The sequence below is a fragment of the Theropithecus gelada genome, chromosome 11 (genome assembly GCF_003255815.1).
Source record: "Theropithecus gelada isolate Dixy chromosome 11, Tgel_1.0, whole genome shotgun sequence".
Taxonomy (NCBI): Eukaryota; Metazoa; Chordata; class Mammalia; order Primates; family Cercopithecidae; genus Theropithecus; species Theropithecus gelada.
Genome location: NC_037679.1, coordinates 104,449,979 through 104,468,420, shown reverse-complemented (window position 1 = coordinate 104,468,420; position 18,442 = coordinate 104,449,979). Strand labels below are relative to the sequence as shown.

Below are 18,442 nucleotides of genomic sequence, written 5' to 3'. Positions count from 1 at the left end.
CGGAGGTTGCAGTGAGCTGAGATCGTGTCACTGAGATTGAGATTCTGTCTCAAAAATAGATAAATAAACAGGAATCAGAAAACGCATTTACTAATAGATAGAAATATATGCTTAATATAGAGGAAAACTGAATCATCTTTTTCTACAATGTGAAAATCAACTATACCATTCCATACAAATTTCACTGCCTTTCTATGGACATACCTCATTTGCACTGCTATCCTTTTCTTTCTAAACAACTGACAGGTGTAAAATAGGCTGGCCAAAGAAAATCTAAGGCACACACCCCTAGAATCAGATAATCCTGGAGAGTTCACTAGACAACATCCAATATTCCACTGAAAGGATACCTAGATATCTTTTTGCCAATTTCAAAGTCTTTCACAATTTTTCCAACAACTAAAAGCAGTATTTCAATTCTGGTAACCACCTCCATTTTAAGTTACACAAACACAGAAATAAGAATAAATATTTTCCTTCCAAGTTCACAATGTTTCAACTTTCCACGTAATGAAATCATTATTGTTTACAGAACATCTATACTGTATTCCAATATAAGGATATTCCCCAAATATCAACAGATACATTTGCCTATAAACTCATTTTGAAAGATACACTGAACCATGGAGAAAAATAAATAGGCAAGAAGTCTATGACTTTTTGGCTGAGTGCAGTGGCTCATGCCTGTAATCCCAGCACTTTGGGAGGCTGAGGCAGGTGGACCACTTGAGGCCAGGAGTTCAAGACCAACCTGGTCAACATGGCAAAACCTTGTCTCTACTAAAAATACAAAAATTACCCAGGCACAGTGGTGCACACCTGTAATCCCAGCTACTTGGGAAGCTGAGGCACAAGAATAGCTTGAACCCAGGAGGAGGAGGTTGCAGTGAGCTGAGATCCAGCCTGGGCAACAGAATGAGACTCTGTCTCAAAAAAAAAAGAAAAAAACCTATGCATTTTTAAAGGGGGTAAGGAAGTAGCTCTAGTCCTACAAGATATTAAAATGATATAATTAAACTACTACAATACCAAGATAGGACCAGATAACTAAATGGAATAGAAAACAAGCTCACATCAAGATATGATATTTACTATTATTCTTTCTCGTGCCCAATTATAGCCATTTGACTAGAGAACACCTTCTGGCTAAGCCTAGACATACGCTGCTCCCAGGCCACGCAGCCTGAAGAAAAGTCTGCCAAATAACAAAACCTGTCCACTTACTTAGAGCCTACAAGTCAGTATTCCCACTGAAGGGAAGAGCCTGGTAGAGAGACAGCCCTTTGAAACAGAGGAAACACATGACAGCTACCTACACTTGTTGACCTAGTCCCTTCAATTATAAATAAAACAGCCAATTAAAGATTCTCAGACATTTGAAGACAACAACTACTGCCTGAGCCAGGTCAAAGACTCACCAAACATAGAAGCTGTCTGGATAAAAACAGAAATAACTCAAAAAAACAGAAACGAAACACTGGCAGCTAAGCAGGTCCCAGAAAAACTCAACAGAAAAGAAAGTAAAAGAGAAGTCATTAGAACTTGACACCCAGGCCAGGAACGGTGGCTCACACCTGTAATCCCAGCACTTTGGAAGGCCAAGGCAGGCAGATCACCTGAGGTGAGGAGTTCAAGACCAACCTGGCCAACATGGTGAAACCCCATCTCTACTAAAAATACAAAAATTAGCTGGGCCTGGTGGCGCGTGCCTGTAATCCCAGCTACTTGAGAAGCTGGGGCAGGAGAATTGCTTGAACCCAGGAGGCAGAGGTTGCAGTGAGCCAAGATCGCACCACCACTGCACTCCAGCCTGAGCGACACAGGGAGACTCCGTCTCGAAAAGCAAAAAATAGAACTTGACACCCAGAATATGTTCCTTTTGGGGGCAGCAGTTTAGTGGAAGTTGGTTTTCTGTTTGAGTACAGTTCTATAATTAAGAGTGTTTATATATTTAACACTGTTAAGTGCTGCTTAACGGTTTTTATGATTCAAGTATACTTTTTTCTCTATCTAGCACTTACCTCATTCTGTTTTAAATTACAGATGTGTAAAATATGTCTCTCCAACTAGAAAATATGTATTTGGAAGACTCTAGTTTTATACCCTATTTTATACTGTAGGTCCTATTTTTACACCCTTCCCTTACATGCCTGCTCCCAAATACCTAGAATAGTAGCAAGAGTGCTGTGGTGCTCAGTACACGTTAGTTTCATTTTCTTTTTCTGCCTCTAATTTTAAAAGTAATTCATTGTGGTGCTCAGTAAATGTTAATTTCATTTTCTTTTTCTGCCTCTAATTTTAAAAGTAATTCATTGTGGTGCTCAGTAAATGTTAATTTCATTTTCTTTTTCTGCCTCTAATTTTAAAAGTAATTCATGCACATGGAAAAAAATTTGAAGAATACAGTAGGTAACAAATTCCCTATTGCTAAAGAGTTAAATAACTAATTCCATCATCTTTCATAGCAGGGAGTCAATAAAAACAAGCAATATTTAAGTAGGTAATAATTATTCTAAATTATAAAATCAGACAAAAGAGTAAGTGAACTGTACTAGAATTATTTTATAGATGCTCCTCAACTTACGACAGGGTTATGTCCCCATCGTAAGTTGAAAATGCATTTAATAAAATTAACATACCAAACACAGCTTAGCCTACCCTACCTTAAAGGTGCTCAGAACCCTTACATCGGCATGACTGACTGGGAGCTGTGGCTCAATGCTGCTGCCCAGCATCGTGAGAGAGTGTCACACCACACATTGCTAGCCTGGCAAAAGTTCAAAATTCAAAATTCGAAACACACTTTCTACTCAATGCATATCACTTTCGCACCATCATAAAGTCAGAAAATCACAAGTCGATCTAAGTTAGGGATCGTTTGAATTAAGATTATTCTATTCTAAAGAATTAATAGTTTAAAAGATTAGGCCGGGCGCGGTGGCTCACGCCTGTAATCCCAGCACTTTGGGAGGCCGAGACGGGCGGATCACGAGGTCAGGAGATCGAGACCATCCTGGCTAACACGGTGAAACTCCGTCTCTACTAAAAATTACAAAAAATTAGCCAGGCGTGGTGGCGGGCGCCTGCAGTCCCAGCTACTTAGGAGGCTGAGGTGGGAGAATTGCTTGAACCTGGGAGGTGGAGGCTGCAGTGAGCCAAGATGGTGCCACTGCACTCCAGCCTGGGTGAGAGAGACAGACTCTGTCTCAAAAAAAAAAAAAAGATTAATCCGTGAAACAGGCGTTACCTGATAGGTGGGATAATCCAAAAGCCTTCTTACCTGAATAGCTTCCACTTTGGCTGTCCATTCTCGAGCCTTTTGTAAGGCTTCTTTCAAGGACAACACATTGGGTAGAAAGGCTGGAATGTTCTTGGCTTCATTCACAATGCTTTCTAAACTTGCCACACTGTGCCGTGGTCTAAAAGAATAAAACAGTAGGATGCATGAGAAATCAACATTTAAATAATATTTCAGAATGTTTAGATAACTTTCATTTACATGATTTCACTGAATTCTTACCACAATCCTATAAGGGAGGCAAAGCAGCTAGTATCTTTCTTTTCCATCTTATAGATAAGAAAATGTATAAACATAAGTTTACAATAAAATAAAACATAAATATTTTATGGATAAGAAAACTTTTTTTTTTTTTTGAGACGCAGTCTCGCTCTGTCGCCCAGGCTGCAGTGCAGAGTGCAGTGGCAGGATCTCGGCTCACTGCAAGCTCCGCCTCCTGGGTTCCCGCCATTCTCCTGCCTCAGCCTCCCGAGTAGCTGGGACTACAGGCGCCCGCCACCACGCCCGGCTAAGGATAAGAAAACTTTAACTCAAAGAGAAGTTATTTTCCCCAGTCATTTAGCATAATAAACCACACATCTGAAATACTGATTCAGAATGAGGGTCAGATCCATGATCCTTTCACTATACTAGACTACCTCTATTCTACTTCTCTACAGTAACTGAAATTGTCAGAGATGCACATTTGATAGCAATGTAGAAAACAAGAGACTAGAAATCCATTAATGTTGACAAGGTACATTTACTTAAACTACATTCATTAACATTAGTTAAACAAAGATGAATAAAGCGTAGACCTTATCCTCAACGAATCGCAATACAAGGTAAGAATTATGCTTCTACTGGGAACTAAAACCAAATTACTATAAACTCACTGTTACCAGAGGCAGTGATTAATTCTGCCCCGGAAAGCTGAGAAAGGCTTTGAAGTAGGCCTTAAATTTGTATGATTCTGTCAAAACGAAAAGTTAAAGAAGTTAAGGAAACCAGGAACACAATGAACAAAGGCATGGAAAAACACTGAAAAAGCAGTTCATAGTTCAGTTTGCAATTAGGGGGCGATGTGGAGAACGGGAGGCAGGGAACGGGTGGAGAAAGAGTGGGACGGGAAGAGGGAATTTGGCAGGAAGAGAGACGCGGAGTCCTGAGAGCCATGGACTTCATCATATAAAGCAACGAGAAGCTGCTGAGGTGGAAATCGTTCATCATCCACGAATCCTACTGTGTGTTAGGCACCATTCTAGGTACTGGAAATTGCTCATGAGCAAGAATGACAGTCCTTGCCTCATGAAACCTTTACTTATTTTTTGAGTCTTGCTGTCACCCAGGCTGAAGTGCAATGGCGCAATCTCAGCTCACTACAACCTCTGCCTCCCGGGTTCAAACGATTCTCATGCCTCAGCCTCCCAAGTAGCTGGGACGACAGGCATGAGCCACCTTGCCCAGCTAATTTTTTGTATTTTTAGTGGAGACAGGGTTTCACCATGTTGGCCAGGCTGGTCTCGAACTTCTGGGCTCAAGCAATCCACCCTCCTCGGCCTCCCAAAATGCTGGGATTACAGATGTGAGCCACTGTGCCCAGCCTCATGAAGCTTTTTAATTTTATGAAGATTATTAATAAGGAGTTTATGATGCACTGTGAGAACTGTAATGATAAATGAAAGTAAAGGTGCTATTGGAATACATAGTAGGAGAACCTAATCGACCTGGTGGGTAAAGAAGACTTCCCAAAAGTGATGTCTAAGCTTTCTCATCCTTTCTGAATAAGGCTTAATCAGGAAAGCTGGGGCCAGGGGCAGGGTAGGGTTGGCAGCGGTACACCACAGGAGATGGGCTGAAAATAAGAGTGCTCTACAGGAGAATAAAATACACATGCACAAAGATGCAGAGAAAGAACGTAGATGTTTGAGGAACTGGGAAGAAAATCACAATGTTTGGAACACAGGATACAAGAGAAGAATGGCAAGAGATAAGACTAGATATATAATTAAGCAAGAGGCTAGATGACAGATGGCCTTATAAATCAGGTTAGAGAATTTAGACTTCATCCTGAGGGCAACAGAAAACTAGAGAAGGATTTCAGTAAGGGAGTGAAAGTGACACCTGTGTGTTAACAAAGCACTAGTGGCAGTAGAGAGAACGAATCAGAGAGGGGTAAGGCCAGACAGAACCTGCTGCTGTGATCTAGGCTAGCTATGACAGCAGCCTGAGTGGAATGAGAGAAAAAGAAGGAATAATCCTACAAGATTCTTTTCAAAACAGCAGACAGAATGATATATCCAAAGTACTAAGACAAAATAACTGTCAACCAGTAATTTTACACCTAATGCAAAAAAGTCCTTCAAGCATGAGGGCAAAAGGCTGGGCACAGTGGCTCAAGCCTGTAATCCCAGCACTGTGGGAGGCCGGGGCGGGCGGATTGCTTGAGGTCAGGAGCTCAAGACAAGCCTGGCCAACATGGCGAAAGCCCGTCTCTACAAAAAATTTAAAAATTAGCTGGGCATGGTGGGCACGCACCTATAATCCCAGCTACTCGGGAGGCTGAGGCATGAGAATAGATTTGAGCCTTGGGCAGTGGAGGTTGCCATGAGCCAAAATGGTACCACTGCACACCCCAGCCTGGGCAACAAAGCAAGTCTCTGTCTCAAAAAAGAAGGTGGGGAGGGGGTTTGAAAAAGAATGAATATAACATAAATCCATGTGCAGACTTAAAAAAAAAAAAAGAATGAAAGTGAGAAGCACTGGGGAAATATAATCAGCACAACTGAGTTTGAGGATAAAGAAGAAGGGAGGAGTCAAAGCTAACTACCAAAGTACCTGCCGTTCAAATGAGTGAAAGGTGGTATCATTTAAAGAATAAAGAAACAAAGGACGAGGATATGGGAAGACATTAATGAGTCCAATTTTGGATACAGGGAATTTCAGGTATCTGTGAGACATCCCCTGGAATTATCTAACAGGCAGACGATATTTATGAAAGAAATCTATATTATAAATGAAGATTTAGGAGTTACTCAGTATAAAGAAGGCAAACGGAGCCAAGAAATTAAATTAAATTTCCAGAGAGACTGTACAGAGTGAGAAAAGAAAGGTATCTATGCCAGAATCTCGAGGAAAACCATTATTTTAGATGTAGAGAGAAGGCCAAAGGCAAATAAAGAATCTCAAGAAAATAATGGTAAGTAGTTAATAACCAATACTAAGAGATCAAGAAGATTAAGGATGTGTTTCAGAAAGATAATTCTGACAGAAATTAGAAAAGAGTCTAACTCCCACTATTTCCACCAACCACATAATCCTCTATTTCTTTACCAGTTTTACTTTTTTCATGACACTAATTATTTGAAATTCATTCATCTCTCTCTCTACTAGAACGGTAGCTCCATGAAAGCAGAGATCTTTGTGTGTCTTGTTCACTACTGTCTACACAGCATTTAGAAATAGTACCTGGCATGGAGTAGGTTCTCCATCAATACTTACCAAACTCAAATATCAAGGTAAAATATAAGAGGACTACAACCAGGTCAGTGACAATGAATTTGAAAGAGAGATATGAAAGACATTTTGGAGACAAAATCATCAGGACCTGGTGACTGACTAAATATAGGAGACTGGGAAAACAAAGTGTTTTAACTATTACTACCAACAAAATTTCATTTGGTAGCCTACTACCAGTTGTATCAGGTGTTATCAAAATCATAGTTTTACATTCCAAAGTTATTTAGCTTTGTCCACTTAATATGTTCCCACCTCCTGGAACTGTCATTAATCTGAAGACACTGAGTAATATGAATAGTTCAAATAGGAAAAGCAATGAATACATTTTAGTATGTATTCTGCACGTCATCTGGATAGCAAAATACCCAGTGCACATAGAGGCTTCTCAGAGCTGTGCTCATTAAATCACCTAAAGATTTTCTCATCAAAATGTATCCAAAGTTAAGTGGCTGGCAAAGTAGATAAGTACACAGAGATATTGAAATCAAGTGGAAGATGCTTTAAATTTCAGTTGTGTCACTCAGTAACTACGTGATCGCTCTATGCACCCCAGTTTCCTCATCCTCACAAGAGAAATTATATAAATATTAATCTTCGCTGCTAGAGAAATGCTTTCACAAAGAACACCACCATTAATTATCACCCAAATTTGCTGATATACAGCCAGATATAAACACTTTATTTAAATCTCATTAAGTTGGCCGGGCGCGGTGGCTCAAGCCTGTAATCCCAGCACTTTGGGAGGCCGAGACGGGCGGATCACGAGGTCAGGAGATCGAGACCTTCCTGGCTAACACGGTGAAACCCCGTCTCTACTAAAAAATATAAAAAACTAGCCGGGCGAGGTGGCGGCGCCTGTAGTCCCAACTACGCAGGAGGCTGAGGCAGGAGAATGGCGTGAACCCGGGAGGCGGAGCTTGCAGCGAGCTGAGATCCGGCCACTGCACTCCAGCCTGGGCGGCAGAGCGAGACTCCGTTTCCAAAAAAAAAATAAAAAAATAAAAATAAAAATAAAAATCTCATTAAGTCCAATGGGGTGCTGATGCTAATACAGCCACTCAACATTCTCCTCCTGCCTGATTCTCACCTCCCAATACTTTTCAGCATAAATCCTCCACTCCAGGCAAACCCACTTATCTTCTGTCACTTGAACACACCCTAAATATTCCTTAAACTCAGTTTCTGACATTTCTCTTACCTTCCTTCCACTTCAATCCTACTCATTCCTCAAGGCTCTACCTAAGTTCTTATTTTTCTCTGAAGCTTCTCTATTGACCACCCAAGCTCACCATGATCTTCCCCCTCTGAATCCCTGTAACATTTTTCCATACCTTTCGGTTAACATTAATAACATACTACAATGGGCTTTATACTTCTTACTTCCTAACTATAATATCACTAAGTATAGGCTCTAAACAAAACACGACTTTGTATAACATGAAGTACCTAACAAAGTACTCTGCACAATAGTCTGCACATATTTGAAACTGTCTACATGTAGCCCCATTTGATAACTTAGCAATTGGCCAGGGAAGTCACAAAACATTTAATTAAATATTTAATGTCATCACAATAAACCAGTTGTTGGAGCCAGACACAGGAGAACCCACTCCCTAGCACTGGCACTCCATTCGTGGGTCCAGACACAATGAGGTGCTGAGGGCTGAAGAAGGTGTGGACTGTGGGCATTCCTGCCCAGCAAGAAACTCTCCAGCTTGCCTGTACCCACTGCCACCGACCTGCACCTCTCCAGGAGCTGCCTGCCAAAGCAGGGAGAGAGGAGAATCTCCCCATTTCCCTCAGGCCCTGGATCATCAGGAAGTGCCTTTCCCACCTACACAACTTAACTAATGCTACTTACACATTAAAATCCTAAAGGGGGAAAAAAAAAAAAAAAAAAGCCATTTAATGCAATAAGCCTTTAAGCTCCTTCTTCCCATTCTACCTTCTGACTTAGTTGTTAAAGAGGCAACAGTCACCAAAATGTGTTCACCTTGCCTGTAGGCAGACCTTAGCCTTTTCTTCCCATCGTTCAGAGACTGTAAGGAGCTCCTGTAGTTCAGCCATTGCTTTCTCCACAGCATGGTGGGGTGCCAACCCTACCCCAGAGTCTATCAGTTTCTTCATGACATCCAAAGTGACTTGCTGTGGATCTGATAAGGTCAGTCTTACTTCGTCCAACCACCGAGCCTGTTGAAGCTCTTGCTTCAGTCGTGGTAATTCAGGGAGTTCCACATACAGACTAGAGCCCATATCTATCAACATTTGGAGTTTGGAAGAATCTGGGGTTTCATCCATCATGGCCTCCTGAGCACGTTCATGAAACTCTTCCACATCATCTAGCAGATTCTGAAAAGGTCAAAAGAAATAAAAATTCGAAAAACAAATTTAAAAGATACAAAGAGTATGAACTAGACATAGTCAGGGCACACTATCAATTCTAGACTCTCATAATCTCACCACCATAACACCAAATATTCAGATATGATAGTTAAATAAATAAATATGCTTTTGTGTAATTACTTCTAGCTATACTCCTACTTTTAAAATATAGTTGATTCATTCAATAAATATTCAATGACTGCTGATTTAGATGCAGGCACTTTTCCAGGCACACAGTATTAAGAAGACATAAAAAGTCCTTGTCTTCAGAGAACATACTTATTTTTTTTGAGACAGAGTCTCGCTCTGTCGCCCAGGCTGGAGTGCAGTGGCACGACCTCGACTCACTGCAAGCTCCGCCTCCCGGGTTCACGCCATTCTCCTGCCTCAGCCTCCCGAGTAGCTGGGACTACAGGCGCCACCACACTCGGCTAATTTTTTGTATTTTTAGTAGAGACAGGGTTTCACCGTGTTAGTCAGGATGGTCTCAATCTCCTGACCTCATGATCCGCTCGCCTCAGCCTCCCAAAGTGCTGGCATTACAGGCGAGAGCCACCGTGCCCGGCCCAGAGAACATACATTCTAATGCAGGTGACCAGACAGTGAACACACGAATAAAATGTTTCAGTTAGTGTCAAGTGCTCTGAAAATAGGGCAGCACAACAGAGAATGACCAGAGCGGGCAGAGGCATATTACTTAGCAATGTCATGGTAGTCACAGAAGGCAAACTGAAACTAAATTGAGGGTTGGGGAGGAACTACAAGAGGGTCTGAAGGAAGAACAGTTAGGGCAGGGTAAATAATAATCGCAAACGCTTTTAAAGAAGAATGAGCTTGGTGTGTTGCTACAAGTGGACGATGGAGAAATGTGGTTAAAAAATAAGCAGAGGTCAGACTACACAGTATCTTCTAGGTTACAATGAGTTTGAATTTCATTCAAATGGCTTTGGGGAACCACTGGAGAATTTTAACCACAGGGAAGTGATGTGATTTGATTTTTTTTTGTTTGTTTGTTTGTTTTTTTGAGACGGAGTCTCGCGCTGTCGCCCAGGCTGGAGTGCAGTGGCCGGAGCTCAGCTCACTACAAGCTCCGCCTCCCGGGTTCACGCCATTCTCCTGCCTCAGCCTTCCGAGTAGCTGGGACTACAGGCGCCCGCCACCTCGACCGGCTAGTTTTTTGTATTTTATAGTAGAGACGGGGTTTCACCGGGTTAGCCAGGATGGTCTCGATCTCATGACCTTGTGATCCACCCGTCTCGGCCTCCCAAAGTGCTGGGATTACAGGCTTGAGCCACCGCGCCCGGCCTGTGATTTGATTTAAAGTGTAGATTATCATTCTGGTTACCAAACAAAAAATAAAATGTCAGATGAGCAAAAGAAGAGAAAGCAGCTGAAAGCCTGTTGCAGTAATCCAAGGGGCACATTCCAGTGGTGTAGAGCATAGTTTAGGCAACGGAGAGGACAATAAATGGTTTGCTTTAGGATATATTTTGGAGGTAACAGCAGTCAGCACTTGTTTAAATATTGAACACGGGGAATAACGGAAATAAAGAAATCAAGGAGTTTGATTCATTTGGTTCATTAAAAGGCTTAAGGCCAGGTGTCATGGCTCATGTCTGTAATCCCAGCACTTTGGGAGGCCAAAGCAAGTGGACTGCTTGAGCTCAGGAGTTTTGAGACCAGCCTGGGCAAAATGGTGAAACCTTGTCTCTACAAAACATACAAAAATTAGCCAGGTGTGGTGGTGTGCACCTGTAGTACCAGCAACTTGGGAGGCTGAGGTGGGAGGATTGCTTGAGTCTGGGAAGCAGAAGTTACAGTGAGCTGAGACCACACCACTGTACTGCAGCCTGGGTGACAGAGCCAGACCCTGTCTCAAAAAAAAAAAAAGAAAAAAAAAAGAGGCTTTAATATGCCTTTTAGTCCACCGAAAGGAAATCCAGAGTACACACGTGGACATACAAGTCTGTAGGGAAAAAGGCATCCAGGGCTGGAGATGTGGGACTGAATCAACAGGATACAGGTGATATTTAATGTCACTGGGCAAATAAGGTATCAGAAGTGGGGGCACCTGAAGAAAGGGCCGAGACTCCTCATATACTCCAACACTTGAGAAGCCAAGTCAAAGAGAAACAAGCAGCAAGGAAGACTTAAGAGAAGAACTGCCAATGAGCTAAGAAAAAATCCAGAAAGTGTGGTGTCACAGAGGCTTAAAGAACAGCATTCAAGAAAGAGTAGTCACTTATCAAAATGCTCTTATGAAATTGAATAAGACAAGAACACAACTGACCCTAGATTTTACAAGTTGATAACCTTGATAAAAACTATAAAAACTATTTTAGGCCGGGCACAGTGGCTCATGCCTGTAATCCCAGCACTTTGGGAGGCCGAGGCGGGTGGATCACCTGAGGTCAGGAGTTTGAAACCAGACTGCCAACATGGCGAAACCCCGTCTCTACTAAAAATACAAAAATTAACTGGGCATAGTGGCCCATTCCTGTAATCCCAGCTACTCGGGAGGATCACTTGAACCCAGGAGACGGAGCTTGCAGTGAGCCGAGATCGCGCCACTGCACTCCAGCCTGGGCGACAGAGCGAGACTCCCTTCTCAAAAACAAAAACAAAAAACACTATTTTAGACCTCTACCCACCCCCAAAACATAAAAACACCCCAAACTATCAAAAGATCATTAACTATGGAGATTAATATATTTGATACATACTTTTAAGATTTTACATATTCATTAAGCCACCAGGGTGCTGGTAATTTCAGAGCTCTGCATTTTTAAAAGCTCATGTATTAATAACACTGATACATGCAGATTATTTTAACTAATTTCTTGCATCTCAATTACATCTATGTTAAATGGGTGTTCTGAACTAAAATTAATATAGAAAAAAATAATTCTTTATCAGCCTTACAGAATTTTAAATGGGAAATAACGGCTAAGAACAAAACCAAAAAACTGCCTATTAAAGAACCTCAAATAGCAGCATATAGTGAGAGAAAAAAAAAATTAGAGCAAAAAACTAGTTTAGATATACCAGTCTGTGAAACCCAGAACAGTAGACCCTGTCACAAAGGACATTACCCAAAAAAAGGATGTCATACTCCACCTTCACTTGCCGAGCTTGGCTGATGACACACGGAAGACTAAAAAGTTGTTGGACAAAGGCCTTCAATTCTTCCACTGTCAGTTTGGTCCGAGTCCTCCCACTATCTGGGCTCTGTCTGATGTGAAATAATATTGAGATACAAGTAAGAAAAAAATCAGTCATTCTGATATCAAAAGGGCTCCTAGTCTATTCAGAATTCAAACCTAAGCAATCCTAGAATCCCAGTGTTTGAGGGATTACCCTGCAATGGTGACCACTTCAAAACAGTTTTTAAGTTCTTCAGTTAATGACTCAAAGATTCAACTCTCCAAGTTACAGTTCCTTCGATCTACAAGTATTAAACATTTCAAACATTACATAAATTCCTCATAGTTGGAATATTAAGTTCATTGATAAAACTTAACCCTGTATCTCAAGAAGGTTAAAATGTGAAAGAAGAGCCTTTAACCTGCCTTAGGTTACAATGACTCCTCTGAAAGTGTTCCAAAATTTGTGTGTATATGATTTTTCTAAGAGGATTCCTAAACTTTTACCAGGTTCTCCAAGTGGGGTCACTGGCCCAATGACAAGCTAAGAGCCGTTGATCAATGTCTCTAAGAAAAGTTATCTAACAAAATGGTAAATAAAAAATTTACAAAGTAATTAAAAAACCCAATATGAATTGCTATAGAAAAGCCATTCAGACAGAAGAAATGTGCTGGAATTACACCACCACATTTAAATACCACAGAAAATTTAATACTTAGGAATTACATCATACCAAGGGTGCATACTTCTATGCTTCTTAACAACCTCCTCTGCATCCATCAAGGCTACCCTTTGCTGCCACCTGCCTTCAGCCTATAGTTTCCATTTATTCATTTACAAATATTTATTGCACAACTATGTGCCAGGCATTGTTTTAAGCACAAGAAATATGACAATGAAAAAAAATTCCTGATATTCTAGTCTTGTGTACATTCTAGTGGCGGATGGGGAAGAGAAGACAGATAATAAATAAGTAGATTAGTATATTAGCAGGTGGTAACGCTAGGAGAAAAACAAAGCATGAAAAAGGGTAAGAGGACTGCAATTTTATAAAGGCTTGTCAGAAAAGCCCTCGCCAACAAAGTGACATCTGAAAACAAAGGCTTAAAAGAGGCAGGTCACGGAACAAGCCACCTGGATACGGTGGGAAGCGAACTCCGAGCAGAGTAAAGAGAGAGCATGAAGTCCTACGCAAAAACGTGCCTGTATGTATGAAGAACGGCGAGAGAAAGAACACTGCAGGCTGGAGCAAGAAAGGAGGGAGAATAGTGGGAGATAAAACTGGAGCATCACTGGGAGCGAGAGACATGGCCACAAGAGGTCCAAGACAATGTAGGGCTTCGCAGGCCAGACAAAGATTTGGTTTTTACTCTGAAAGAAAGAGGACAACGATAATTAAACTCGTCTTAGGTTTACCTGTGTTTCTGCTTTTTGCTCAGAAGCAGCTGAGCCACAGAAGCACAGGTCTCAGCTTCTTTTACAGCATCCCTGAGTTTTCGAAAGAGATCATTCTCTGGGTATTTCCTATCCTCAGCATCTTCCAGCATTACTCGCAATTCAATCAAATCTGTAAAAATAAATAAAGAGCCATATACAATGACCACAGACACAAAAAGCCATTCTAAAATCTTCACCAACCTCACTCAAGTGAGTCCCCAACCTACTAGTAGAAACATAAAATTAGTAGAAGCAAACAGCTGTGAAAATCTCACCAACACAATAAAAGCTAACAACCAGGTGCTCATTTATAATCCTTATAGACAGTTTCTCTCAGGTAAATAAATTTCTCTTTCCAAAGAAGCCTTCAGTGTTAGTCTTACTGGTAATAGTGGGTTCCCAACATATATAATAAATTTACTGCAAGTTAGATGTCCGGCCCACTTTTAGTCAGTTTTTTCATTTCAAAGAAGATTCTCAAATAGACAATTAAGTCTATATTCAACCAACCCATTAATCTCAAATCTCACAGGAAGCCTAGGATTTTTCTTTTACGGAAAGAAAAAACATAAAACTAAACAAAGCCTCTTTTAAAGTGACAATCAATTCAGCATATGTATACAAAAGAAGGAAATTTTACCTTTTTTGTGGTTGAAGTTAGCAGACAATGCTTCTGTAACACGACTGACCCACGTGTCATAGGACTGCGCCCTGACTTTTACACCATATAGCAGAGAAGGGAGGTCTTCTAATGGGTAGCGGTATCTACAAAAAGAAAACACAAACACACACAGAAATAAAAATCTCAAAAACCAACAATAACTTAAAAATAAAGTTTTAGTATAATCGGCTTAAGGAGAATACAATGGCCAAGGGAATGGGATCTTCGTTCACGTGAAGAGAAAATCAAACCAGCCCACCGTTTTTAACCCAAGGAGACAAGGAACATGTGAAATCAACTGATAAAGAAACTAATTTCAGCTGCCAAGTTTAGGGCCAACTTTAAAGGACTGGTCTTCAAGCCTAGAAGTAGACAGGGAAGTTGAGAAGTCCAGAGTAAAGAGTAAAGGAAGGGAATAAGTAAAAACAACATTAAGACTTGGTTTTAAAAAAAGGTCATGGAAGTTTTACAAACTACTTTTGGATACCTAAGACATTTCTTCTGCATGGGGCAGGGGCACAGATCAGTTGGATGGTAGAGACATACAAGCCGCTCAGGATTACAGGAACATGTGAGAGCAGAGAGAAAACATGTGGTTCTGCATGCTGAACACTGTCGCTCATCATCAGGAACAAGTTCAAACACTTCTTCTTCTGACATCAGGACACCCTGAAATATAATTTATTGCACTAGATCAAGTCTTTCTAGTCTTTAAAACATCAAAAAACTTAAGTTACTACATTTTTTTCCACAGACAAATCTCTGACTTAAAGGCATAAACATGAAAGGTACAATGGCACAACATCGAAATACTTCCTAAAAGTAATCATCGCTGTTTTTCAATGCGCAAGATTAAAGTTTGGTATCTAAGGATGCACATTTGAACGACAAAACTATAAAGAAATGTGGGTTGGGTGCAGTGGCTCATGGCTATAATCCCAGCACTTTAGGAGGCCGAAGTGGAAGGATTGCTTGAAGCCAGGGATTTGAGGCCAGCCAGGGCAACAAAGTCAGCATCCCTATAAAAACATGTTTAAACATTACCCAGGCATGGTGGTGCATGCCTGCAATCCCAGCTACTCAGGAGGCTAAGGAGGGAAGATCATTTGAGGCCAGGCTGCAGTGAGCTATGATAGTACTGCTGCACTCCAACCCCAGCCGACACAGCAAGACCCTGTCTCTAAAAAAAAGAAACGTGATTACCACAAAAGTCAAGACAGTTTTTTGACAGAAGGGAAGAAAATTGTAATTGGGAGGCATTCTGGGGGTGGCTGGCCCCAAACTCCCAATTATATCCTTGAGCAAAATAAATTAGTAATCTATTATCCAAAAGTAACAATGACATATGCAAACATATGTAAGGACAAAGAAGTATAAAGTAAATTGTGCAAATCAAAATCATCAAAAAGAAAGTTAAGACAAATTCAGTATGCCAAGAATATAAGAGTGGGCAGGGTGCAGTGGGTCACGCCTGTAATCCCAGCACTCTGGGAGGCTAAGCCGGGCCGATCACCTGAGGTCAGGAGTTTGAGACCAGCCTGGCCAATATGGTGACACCTCGTCTCTACTAAAAATACAAAAATTAGCCGGGCGTGATGATGCATGCCTGTAGTCCCAGCTATTCAGGAGGCTGAGGCAGGAGAATCACTTGAGCCTGGGAGGTGAAGGTTGCAGTGAGCTGAGATTGCACCACTGCACTCCAGCCTGGGTGACAGACCAAGACTCCGTCTCAAAAAAAAAAAAATATATATATATATATATATATAAGAGCATACGAAGTGCATTTTACCAAAGACCGCCATTTATTATATAACTTTACAGTTTCTGCTTACTTGATGGAGTAAGTTACTCGGAAACACAATTCTGCAAGAAGAGCAAACTCTCTTCATTTAAACAAGGTGGGAACCTGATAATTTATTCACTGGCATGCACAATTCTGGTTTTTCATCATACATTGTTTTTGATACTAGTTTAATTTAGATGTCTGCTGGCCATATTCTCCTATCTTTCCATTTTCTCATACTGGCATTTAGTATTTTCTTTAAAAATTATTTTAACATAAAAACAGTTTCAAAATGCACTGCACATACTTCTTAGTTTATACGAATTTAGCTTCAGAACAACCAGCAATGCTGTTCTCAAGGGAATGCTAAGGTGGCAACTGAGAAAGTTCTGGCTGCTTCAAGAAATTTTATAGTTTCCCAAAGTGTACTCCAAGGATCACAGATCCTAAAACATACTCTGGGGAAAATAATTTTTTTTGTTCCAGGTGTGGAGGCTCACACCTATAATCTCAGCACTTTGGGAGGCTGAGGTGGGAGGACTACTTGAGCCAACGAGTTCAAGACCAGCCTAGGCAACATAGGAAGACAATGTCTCTACAAAAAAAAAAAAAAAAAAAAAACAAGGAAAAACATTTTTTTGGAAAATGCTATGGATTATATCCCTCCTACTTCACAGATAACAATGAACACCAGCATATTCAAGAATCAGAAGCTCTGCAGTAAGGATCTCATTTATCTTTCTTTTTGGCCTATATATGTTTTTATTAATTTTTACCATTAATTTTCCTATACCTTTTAAGTAATTTTAAAATCCTGAAAACTGGAAAAGTATATATTTCACATTATTTTAGCTCCCCCTATTTTTTGTACCCAAACTAGAATTCATTGTTCTTTTACTTTTCCAGTCTTAAATGAAGCTAACATCAATATTTTAAATATATCCATTTACCTTTTCTTAGCCTGCCATTTTCCAAACGTTTTTAGCCACAGAACTTTTCCTTATAATATCTTTTAAAACATTACAAAGCTTATATTCCTGAGAATATACTTTAGAAAACCATAAATAAAGAGGAAATGGAGAGAAGAAAAAAGCCAGAAATACAAATTAAAAGCTATTTGAGGCCAAGCGCAGTGGCTCATGCCTGTAATCCCAGCACTTTGGGGGGCCAAGGTGGGCAAATCCCTTGAGGCCAGGTGTTCCAGACCAGCCTGGCCAACATGGTGAAACCCCATTTTCTACTAAAAATACAGAAAATTAGCCAGGCGTGGTAGTGTGCACCTCTGGTCCCAGCTACTGGGGAGGCTGAGGCAGGAGAATCACTTGAATCCGGGAGACAGAGGCTGCAGTGAGCCAAGGCTGCGCCACTGCACTCCACTCTGGGTGACAGAGCGAGACTCCGTCTCAAAAAAACAAAAACCAAAAAAGGCTATTTGAAATAAGCCAGGTGAGAAAATTAGGGAATGGAACAGGATGGTGTAGCAGTAAGGAAAAAAAGGGGGCAAGGGAGAATGATGAGAAACAGTGCCAAAGAAAAACTTAAAACTAGGTAACAGGCCAGGCGCAGTAGCTCACACCTATAATTCCACCACTTTGGGAGGCTGAGGTGGGTAGATCACCTGAGGTCAGGAGTTCGAGACCAGCTTGGCCAACATGGTGAAACCTTGTCTGTACTAAAAATACAAAAATTAGCCAGGTGTGGTGGCACACGCTTGTAAACCTAACTACTCAGGAGGTTGACACAGAATTGCTTGAACCTGAGAGGTGGAGACAGCAGGTGAGCCGAGATCGCGCCACTGCACTACAACCCAGGCAACAGAGTGAGACTCTTTCTCAAATAAATAAATAAATAAAACAAAAAACTAGGTAACAGATAACTATGAAGGAAACGAGGCCAGGTGTGGTGACTCATGCCTGTAAACCCAGCATTTTGGGAGGCTGAGGAGGGCAGATAACCTTAGGTCAGGAGTTCGAGACTAACCCAGCCAACATGGTGAAACCCTGTCTCTACTAAAAATACAAAAATTAGCTGGGCAAGGTGGTGAACGCCTGTAATCCCAGCTACTTGGGAGGGTAAGGCAGGAGATTCGCTTGAACCCAGGGGGCGGAGGTTGCAGTAAGCTGAGATCGTGCCACTGCACTCCAGCCTGGGTGGCAGAGTGCAATTCCATCTCAAAAAAAAAAAAAAGGAAACGTATAAGTCAAGATCACACTAAGTTTTTACATGGTGGTCCTGGTGC

At 41.1% G+C, this 18,442-nt stretch overlaps 1 protein-coding gene across 2 annotated transcripts in view; it reads right to left on the bottom strand.

The window, feature by feature from the left end:
- The window catches only part of KDM5A (lysine demethylase 5A), a 136,874-nt gene that overhangs the window by 68,526 nt on the left and 49,906 nt on the right, over positions 1-18,442 (bottom strand). For both annotated transcript variants that reach the window (XM_025400961.1, XM_025400962.1), the window contains exons 15-20: positions 14,908-15,089; positions 14,400-14,524; positions 13,739-13,889; positions 12,296-12,410; positions 8,790-9,145; positions 3,281-3,419 (exon numbers count right to left, since the gene is read on the bottom strand). In XM_025400961.1, the coding sequence (XP_025256746.1) occupies positions 3,281-3,419; positions 8,790-9,145; positions 12,296-12,410; positions 13,739-13,889; positions 14,400-14,524; positions 14,908-15,089 (1,068 nt within the window). The remainder of the gene's footprint in view (positions 1-3,280; positions 3,420-8,789; positions 9,146-12,295; positions 12,411-13,738; positions 13,890-14,399; positions 14,525-14,907; positions 15,090-18,442) is intronic.